This window comes from Nicotiana attenuata, unplaced genomic scaffold (genome assembly GCF_001879085.1).
Source record: "Nicotiana attenuata strain UT unplaced genomic scaffold, NIATTr2, whole genome shotgun sequence".
Lineage (NCBI taxonomy): Eukaryota > Viridiplantae > Streptophyta > Magnoliopsida > Solanales > Solanaceae > Nicotiana > Nicotiana attenuata.
The window spans coordinates 289,573-299,659 of NW_017670621.1; the positions used below are offsets into that span (position 1 = coordinate 289,573).

Here is a 10,087-nt window from a genome sequence, read left to right on the forward strand (position 1 = left end):
TGATTGCAGGTTTAGAATTGGCACGAGAACTTGGCATAAACCAAATTATAATCAAAAGCGATTCACAACTCGTGGTTAATCAAATGCTGGGGACTTATACAGCCAGGGAAACAAGGATGCAACAGTATTTAGAAAAGGTGCGGGAATTGATAAAGAAATTTCAAACCTAGAAAGTTACACAAATACCAAGGGATGAAAATCTCGAAGCAGACGCCTTAGCTAATCTCGCATCTGCGGCTGATGTGGCAAGTGATGCAAGTGCCTCAGTTATTCATTTATTTCATTCAGTTCTCGACCCTGACAAGAATGAGGTAAATTTTAATAATTTAACTTGGGATTGGAGGAACGAGATTGTGCTTTTTTGCAGTATGGAACCATCCCTGATGACAAGAAAAAAGCTCATGCGCTTCGAAAAAAGGCTGCTCGGTACTGCTTAAATCAGGGTAACCTATATCATAAAATGTTCGGTGGTCCCTTAGCCAGATGCCTCGGACCTTCACAAACGGAGTACGTAATGAGGGAAATACACGAGGGGTATTGTGGGAATCACGCTGGAGGAAGATCACTGGTGAGAACCTTAATTAGGGCAGGTTATTACTGGCCTAAAATGGAAGAAGAAGCAGAAAGTTTCGTGGCCAAATGTGATAAATGTCAAAGGTACGGTAATAATATGCATAGACCTGTGGAGTTATTACATCCAGTCATTGCACCGTGGCCGTTTATGAAATGGGGAATGGATATCGTGGGTCATTACCACAAGCAAAAGGGCAGGTAAAATTTCTACTCGTACTCACTGATTATTTTACTAAATGGGTAGAAGCAGGAGCATTCAAACAGGTACGAGAAAAGGAAGTCAAAGATTTTATTTGTCGAAATATCATATGCCGATTCGGTGTACCAAAGGAGATCGTATGTGATAATGGCCCTCAGTTTATAGGAACTCAAATCACGGAATTTTTTCAAAGTTGGCAGATTAAAAGGATTACATCTACACCTTATCATCCGGTGGGTAATGGGCAAGCAGAATCAACGAACAAGGTTATTATCAATAATTTAAAGAAGCGTTTAGAAGAGTCAAAAGGAAATTGGCCAGAAGTGCTACTTGGTGTTTTATGGGCATATCGCACAACAACAAAAACAAGTACGGGAGAAACACCATTTTCATTGGTTTATGGAGCAGAAGCTTTAATTCCAGTTGAGATAGGAGAGCCAAGTACGAGGTTTGCACATGCAATAGAAGAGTCTAATAATGAAGAAATGCGTGTAAGCCTCGATTTACTTGAAGGAAGAAGGGAGGCTGCATTAGTAAGAATGGCAGCACAAAAGCAAGTCATAGAACGGTACTACAACCGGAAAGCACGCCTCAGATTTTTCAAAATTGGGGACTTTGTGCTCAAAAAGATTTTTCAATCTACAAAGACAGCTAATACAGGAAAATTAAGTCCCACATGGGAAGGACCCTATAGGATCTGTGGCATTGCAGGCAAAGGAGCGTATGAGTTGGAAACAATGGATGGCAAAATACTACCTTCGCATTGGAACGCTGTTCACCTGAAGAGATACTATTTCTAAGAAATACCCACGGTCAGGTACCCATCTTTTAAAGTTTATTTTTGAATTGTTAAAATTTTACTAATGATTTTAGATGATAGGCAAAAAGCTAACCCGTACTAAATGATGAGTTACGACCTGTAAGGCACACGGAATAAACTAAAATTCCTAGCCTAGGTTTACAATTATTCTAATAGAAATACAAACGGGTTAAGCAGTCTTCATCTAAAATCGCACCTCCGAGTCCCGTATGTTTTTCCTTTTCAGGAAAAGGACCAAATGAGAGAAACAGTCAAGTGCTCGAGGCTTCATACTTCAACGCTCAAACACTTGGGGGACTACATAATATACACGAGTATGTGTTTAAAGAAGGCAAAGAAGATTGTGGAAAAATCTTGAGGAAAAATAAAGCCTGAAAAAGTCAAGTGCAGAGTAGAAGTCACAAAGTCACGAGCCAAGGCCAAAGAAAACCTTACTGTAGTTAGGGTAAAAACCATGTACTAAAACAAGTTATAAAGAAAAACCTCGTGTTTTTAATTATTCTGAAACGGGTTATAAAGAAAACCTCGTATTTTATTTTCTTAAAAATCTGTTACAGAAAACAGTTACAAGAAAGTTATAGATGTAATTCGAATACATGTAAAGAATTATTCAAAACTAGACAAAGTTCAAATAAAAACTTGTCAGTGTTATTTCAAAAGAAACAATGTGTGTTCCTATTTCTTTTATCGTATGTTAACACCATTATGAAGTTGAGACGTCTTCTTCATTAAGCGTCGAAATATAAAAGGGCCCTCTTTTATAAAATTCATGTTTAATTTAGTTATTCATGAAGTTAACAGAAGCATTTTCTAAAGAATAAAAATGCAGATTATTCTATAAGTCCTTAGAAATAAAGGCAAGAATAAATTAAATAGAAGTTCAAGATAGTAACGAGAAAACTTCTAAAATATTAAAGTTTAAGACTAAGTAAAAACTTAGTCGAAGAACTACGAATTATTTATACAGATTGCTCCATAAAAGGACTTGGGGACTTGCGTTTCTAAAATTAACCTTCCAATAAAGCTAAGGGTTTGATTACAATTTTCCAAAATAAACCCTCAAATGAAACCAAGGGTTTTAAACATAACCTTCCAAAAAGGTACCTGCAAAAAAGAGAGAATTCAAACTGTTTAAATTTATCACTAAGAAGATGAGGGAACTAAAGAAGGTGCATCAACGGCAACGGGCTCAACTTGGGCAGGTGCATCAACAGTTGCGGGTTGATCTTGACTCTCAGCAACAAGCTCGACAGGGCTTGGAAGAGTTAGGATACCCGTATCAACTTCAACATTCACGGAAGCTTCGGCCATAGGATAAGGAAAATCTTGAGTTTGTTGAGCCTTCTCAATGGTTTCATTGATCTTAGCAGATCGGAAGNAAGAGGGGGATTCTGTTCATTATTTCTGTACCGATAAGATTGGCCTAAAAATAGAAGGGGAAAGAGAAATTAGAATCCCAAAGATAACAAAATTACAAAGTAAAAAAAAAATGTAAATACCTTCAAGGTAGCATGCACAATATCGTTCATCAGAGTCAGGGAACTATGGCTCTCCAGCTTTGCTTTCTCAATTGGGCCAATCAAAGGCTCCAGCCATACATCTGTCTGACCTGATTTCCTCAAAAGGCTGCTCTCAGCAGGAACTTCAATGACCATCCTCCTCATAGCGGCACTTCTATTTGAAGAACCCACCTCAGTATGATGAAGGATTGGAGGTGGAATTGTCAAAGGAGGAGTGGTAGAAGAGGTAAGAACAGTCGAGGTAAGAACAGTCGAGATAAGAACAGTTGAGGAAGGAACAGTAACAGCTGGGGGTGGCAACGAAGGAATCACAGGCACAGGAGTTGAAACATAGGCTAGGGGTGTTTCATCTAAAACATGCCCTAAACTTCCACTATCAAAACCGCTAACAAAAGGCTATTCAATGGACTCACGAGTATCACCAGGGTCAACGTCATCGTCAGGAATTACAATTGGGGCTTCAATGGACTCAGTAAGAGGAACGGAATGACGGGGAGACGCCTCTGCTTCGTCGTCGGAAATTATGTGTCTTCGAGCTCGAGGCCTTGTCACCAAAGAGCCCTCATCTTCCTCTTCTTCGGAATATTCTTCTTCACTGGCTTTTCTCTTCGACGAAGAACCCAAGACTATTTCTTGAGCCCTTTCCAAGGAGATACGGGTTCCCGAAGAGGCACGGAAGGCATCAGCTGCCTCGGCAGTAACTCCTCGAATAGCAAATCCTGATAAAAAGATGGATTGAAATTAGAGCCATAAAGAGAAACATATGCATGAAAGATGAAACAAAATAAGAAGCTCTTACCATGAGTCTTTACTTTCCAACCAAAACGGTTAGAAAGTGTCTTCCAAGACCTCCCATCCATTGGTGCGGTCTTCAGTAATCTGTCTATCCAGCCACGGAAATTGGGAACATCTTCCACAACTCCCATGGTTCCTAAAAAAGGAAAAAGAAAAGCAAAATTAGAAAAGTTGATAAACTTGAAGGAAAAAAGGCACGAACAGGATAAAAGACTTACGTGCAAAGTTCCACTTCTCAGGGAAGGGAACGTTATCTTCACCCACTAAACCAGCAGTGGGGGCAGCAACAAACCGGGCATACCAGCCACGGTCCTTGTCATCCTCAGGGCTCACCAAAACCCTCTTACTCCTGGCTACTAGTGTGAAAACACCATTGCGAAAAAAGCCTAGGGGAGTAAAGATGAATTAGGTGAGGGAAAGTAAAGGGAACACCAGCTGAATTGGTTAAATGCCTTAAACAGGCAACAACCCTCCATATGATTGGGCCAATTTGACCCAAACAAACATCGAAGAAACGACAAAAATCAACAATGACTCGGTCAATAGCTGGTTTGAACCCTAAGGTGAAAGGGTATGTATGAACAAAAGAAAACCCCATCAAGTAAGAAGTGATTCTCTTATTTGGGTTAGGAATGATAATAGGAAAGTCATCACTCCAATGGCAATCTTTGCGAACTACAGGAGACAAAAGTTTTGTAATCTGAGTGGGGAAAGCATCAACACGATCAAAAGTAGAAACCTGATTCCTAAGAGATTCCCTGTCATGATAAAAAGACAATTCCGTAGGGACTATCTCTTCTATTAAAGGTTCACGTAATGGTTCAGAAGGTTCTTTACCCCTAGAGGAAGATTTTTGAGAAAGGGAACCTCTGGTTCTAGAAGAAGGACCAGAACTAGGAGATAAAACAGAAGAGCCTCGTGCAGATCCCGAACTACGGTACCTACCTCCCCTTCTGCCTCTACTAAGAGCACTAGGGAGGGTATCAACAATGGAAGCCCTTCTAGGGTTAGGGTTCGATGAAGACATAATGAAAAAGGATGATACGAGGAAGAAACAAACAGAGATTTGAGAAATAAAGTGTTCAGTAAACTTTATGAGGTAAAGACAAAGAAAGAAGTTATATTTATACTGATGAGCAACCGTTAAAGGGAAAAGTGCAATGATGGAAGGACCATAATAATGATAACTGACACTTCGTAAACAGGTAAGCCGAAAAGAAAACCTAAAAAAGTGCTGCAAAACTGCAGAAACAATAGGAAGGTGACACGTGTGAAACGCATTAAATGGAAGTGACAATTGAAGCGTCAATTCTGTCACAGCATTAATGGTGACAAAAATTCCCGTTTTAATGAAATCCACTTCCCAAATATTCAATTGATGAATAAATGGCTAGTGGGGGGACTATCTATATTGGGAAAATTGAGTTTACATATTAAAGTAGTATGGAGATGACGTGTCGTGACACGTAGACTGGTCAAATGGTCAAAGAATTTCAACTAGCCAAGAGGCACGAGTAGCAATGGATGTGAGCAAAGGCAAAGGAAGAGGCACGGGCAGACATTCAAAGGATTCGGTGCCCGTACCTATTCAAGACATTTAAATTCAAGAATAAAGAAGAACCAAGGGAATGAATTTAACAACACATGAGAGTCCAAATATAGTATTTAATAAGCCTTAAATGCTAAAAACATTATAGAATCTGTCTTGAATATAATGATTATGCAACGTAGCATTCAATGTCATTAATTTCCCATAATGGCCTTATTATGACAAAGGCAAGATATATATCTCAAAATAGCTATAAAAAGGAGAGGGCTGAACAATTGTAAGGACACGAAAGATCATCTGAATATATTTTGGTTTACTTGTTTTATTCAATTATATTCTGGCCATCCAAATTACTTTCTTTTATACATTCTTGCGATTATCAGTAACCCGTGTTCTTCTAAATTATAGCTTTAGTCAAAATTCCATTTTTTGGTTAAACAATCCAGTCGTTGCTGCCGGAATTCTACGATTATTTGAGGAAGAAGAACATGGGAGAACATGAATTTGATCCAAATAATTGTTTTGTCTCAGGAGTTGCTTGTTCATTATATAATAGACTTTTCCCTTCCAAGAGTCTGCACTTTGTCCACTCTTCTTACAGTCTCCACCGGCTTTCTCAAGTATGTTTCCCATTTATCTTTATTCTATCTAATATATGTTTAAGGGGAGCTTCAGCTTATAGCTGGTAAAGTTGTTGTGTGATCAGGAGGTCACCAGTTCGAGCCGTGAAAATAGCCCCTTGCAGAAATGCAGGGTAATGCTGCATTACAATAGACCCATGTGGTCCGGCTCTTCCCCGAATAACGGGTTCACTAAACTTCCGCTGTGTGCGTTATCCGAAGAAGAACGGGACCACAAGGGTCTGTTGTAATGCAACATTACCCTGCATTTCTGCAAGGGGCTATTGTGATGACCCAAAAAGTCATCACTTGTTTTAGAAATAAATTCAGCATTCCGAGGCCTAAAAACCTCCTTTTACCTCACCTCGATTTGCATGCGCAATCTGGGCATGTAGCCGGAAAGCCATTATATGAAAATCTATGAAAAATAATGAATTTTGCCTTTAAACTGAATTTAAGTTGACTACGGTCAATATTTTGAGCAAACAGACCCAGATCCGTGTTCCAACGATCCCTGGAGATCCGTAAGAAAATATGGGACTTGGGCATATGACCGGAATCAAATTCTGAGGTCCCTAGCCCGAGAAATGAATTTTTAAAGAAAATTATTTTCTGAAAAATACATGAGTTTTTAAAAATGAAATGTGTTTTACATTTGATGGCATCGGGATCGTATCTTTGTTCCGGAGCCCGGTACAGGTCTTATATGTGATTTAAGTTGAGTATGTGGAATTTGGTAAGAAACGGACTTGAAATGACATGAATCGCACCTTATTTGAGAAAAATTAAAAATTTGATGTTCTTGAGTGATTTCATGATTATGATGCTAAATTCATAGTTGTTGATGTTATTTTGGTGATTTGAATGCACGAGCGAGTCTATATGAGGTTTTTGGGTTAGTGTACATGTTTGGTTTGGAGCCCCGAGGGCTCGGGTGAGTTCTGGATAGGCCACGGAGTGAAATTTCGACTTAGGGTGTTGTAGATTCGAACTGGTATGTTTCAGGCCTGCAGGCTTCGCATTTGCGAAACCTGGCTCGCAAATGCGAGTTCGCAAATGCGAAGGCTATGTCTCAAATGCGAAATAGCCCAGGCCAGCACTTCCTCGCAAATGCGAAGCATTCATCACAAATGCGATGTCCCCTGTTGTGGCCAGTTGTCGCAAATGCGACTCCTCTATCGTAAATGCGACTTCGCATTTGCGAAAGGTCTATCGCAAATGCGAAGAAGACCTGAACACTGACTTGGTCTCAAGTGCGACATTTGTTCGCAAATGCGAGCTTAGCAGACTTCTGGGTTCGCAATTGCGAACCCTGGTCGCAATTGCGACATCAGAGACCTGTAAATCCACACTTAGACGCATTTCAGCCATTTTTCACATCTTCTCAAAACATAAACTCTCTTGGGCGATTTTTTAAAGAAAACTTCTTTTCCAAATCAATTGTAAGTCATTTCTAACTAGTTTTCTTCAATCCTTAATATCTTTTCACATGATTTCAACTCAAAATCAATAATTTTCATGGGAAAAATTGAGTGTTTTGGGTAGAACCTTGGTTTTTCAAATTTTGGGGATTTGGACCTCGATTTGAGGTCCGATTTCAAAACAAATTATATATTTGAGTTCGTAAGTGAATGGGTAGTCGGGTTTTGGTTCGAACCTCGGGTTTTGACCATGTGGGCCCGGGGTCGATTTTTGACTTTTTGGGAAAAACTTTAGAAAACTTATTTCCATGCATTAGAATTGATTCATTTAGCATTTATTGATGTAATTAAGTAACTTTTGGCTAGATACGAGCGAACTGGTGGTGGAATCAAGAGGTAAAGCTATAGTTGAGGCTTGAACTGTGTACGAGGCATCGAGGTAAGTGTTTGGTCTAACCTTAGCTTGATGGAATATGAGTTTGGTATTATATGCTATGTGTTATTTGTTGAGTACGACGTATAGGCATGGTGACGAGTATCTATACGTTGGTGTCAAGCATGCCCATGAGTCTTATGTTGTGATTAATGTGACTCCGTTTGTATTGTTCATGTTTAATGTGGTGATTGCTATTGTTGAGCAAGGTTTGTGGAAAGAATATTGGTATTTGTATATTGAAGAGCATTGGCTTGAGTTGCAAAGTGATACGTGAAAATATAATTGGCAATTGAACCTTATAGAACATTGGCTCAAATTGTGAACCAAGTTGTGAGGTAAATGTAAAAATGAGAAAAGGATTATGGTATTGATCCCTTGCCGGGACGTTGTGGCTTTTGATATTGTTCCCTTGCCGGGATTTTGTTATGATTCATTTATTCCTTGCCCTTATTTTTTGTGTTTGTTATTTGGGTGAGGAAGAGTGTAAAGCACGAAGGGTGATGCCGTGCATTGTTTTGGTGAGAGAGTGTTGAAGCACGAAGGGTGATGCCGTGTGTTATTATTTCATGAGGAAGAGTGTAAAGCATGAAGGGTGATGTCGTGCCGCACGATGTACCATATCGTGCCGATTATATTGATTTTTATGGTGAGAATGAGAGTAAAAGCACAAAGGGTGATGCCGTGCACTTGTTTGATTTCTGATTCTTGTTGATAATTGAATTTTGTAGTGTTCCATACATTTGCTTGCTGTCCTCCTGTTGTCATTGGATATTTCCCCGCAGCATGTTTCCCCCCTCCCGTCCTGGAATATATATTTCTGCTTTTATTTTTCGCTGTACATTATTTATCTGCACAGGTTTATTTGGTAGTCTGGTCCTAGCCCCTTCACTACTTCGCCGAGGTTAAGCTAGGCACTTACCAGCACATGGGGTCGGTTGTGCTGATACTACACTCTGCACTCTTTTGTGCAGATCCCAGTGCTGCAGATTTCGGACCGCAGTGAGATTTTCCGCTTCTTGATCATCAGGCGACCCGAGGTAGTCCTGCAGGTGTCCGCAGGCTTTGGCGTCTCCCTCTATCTATTTTCCTATTTCTTTATGTAATCCCAGAGACAATATTTTTGTTATTTCTTTCACACCCTTATTTGTAGTACTCTTGGACAGTCTGTGAAGTTGTGACACCAATCTTGGGTAGTTTTGTTGGTATTAGCAGTACTATTAAACTTGAAATTTATTCTTCCGCTTGTTAAATTTCGTTGATTATAAATTGCTGGCTTATAACTGTTAACGAATTTAAAAATGGAAACAATGCAAATAATTCAGTTGGTTGGCTTGCCTAGCTTTCACTAGTAGGCACCATCACGACTCCCGAGGGTGGGAAATCCGGGTCGTGACAGCTATTTTCACAGCTCGAACTCGTGACCTCCTAATAACATGACAACAACTTTACCAGCTATATGCTGAAGCTCCCCCTAAACATATATTAGATAGAATAAAGATAAATGGGAAACATACTTGAGAAAGCCAGTGGAGACTGTAAGAAGAGTGGACAAAGTGCAGACTCTTGGAAGGGAAAAGTCTATTATAGAATGAACCAGCAACTCCTGAGACAAAATAATTATTTGGATCAAATCCATCTTCTCCCATGTTCTTCTTCCTCAAATCATCGTAGAATTCTGGCAGCAACGACTTGAAAATAGTATTAAAATCGTTCCCAGGAAGATCATTCTGGAAATCATGAAATTTTGGCGGTTGTTGTTGTTGGCCAGTGCTTTTGCATTCTTTGCAAATAACTCTAATAAGTTGGGTGACCACCAAGAAAGTATTAGGTCCAGAGGAACAACCTAAGTCCGCAATACAAATGGTTTCTTGGGATAGGCTGCGGTAGAGTGCAAATAATGCTTCATCTCTTATTGTCTTTTTCATGAGGATCACCTTTTGCTGTACATAAAAGTAAATGAGTTTAATTTTTTATGCACTTACAGTATAAAAGAATTCAGACGTGCAGGGTGGAGGTAGTGTGATATCTACGGATTCGGTCGAACATAGTAGCTTTTGTTTAAACTCTCAGTTTGTACTGAAATAATAATAAAATATGTAAAAGTATTTAATAACGAATTCCAATAACTAAAGCGATTTAGGGTTTGATGACAAA

General features: G+C 39.4%; 1 protein-coding gene across 1 annotated transcript in view; it reads right to left on the reverse strand.

The window, feature by feature from the left end:
• The window catches only part of LOC109241597 (salicylate carboxymethyltransferase-like), a gene marked incomplete at its 5' end in the record, with an annotated part of 15,765 nt that extends 5,886 nt beyond the window's left edge, over nt 1-9,879 (reverse strand). The window contains one exon of the mRNA XM_019408357.1: nt 9,448-9,879. Coding sequence (XP_019263902.1) covers nt 9,448-9,879 — 432 coding nt within the window. The remainder of the gene's footprint in view (nt 1-9,447) is intronic.
• Nucleotides 9,880-10,087: the final 208 nt, after the last annotated feature.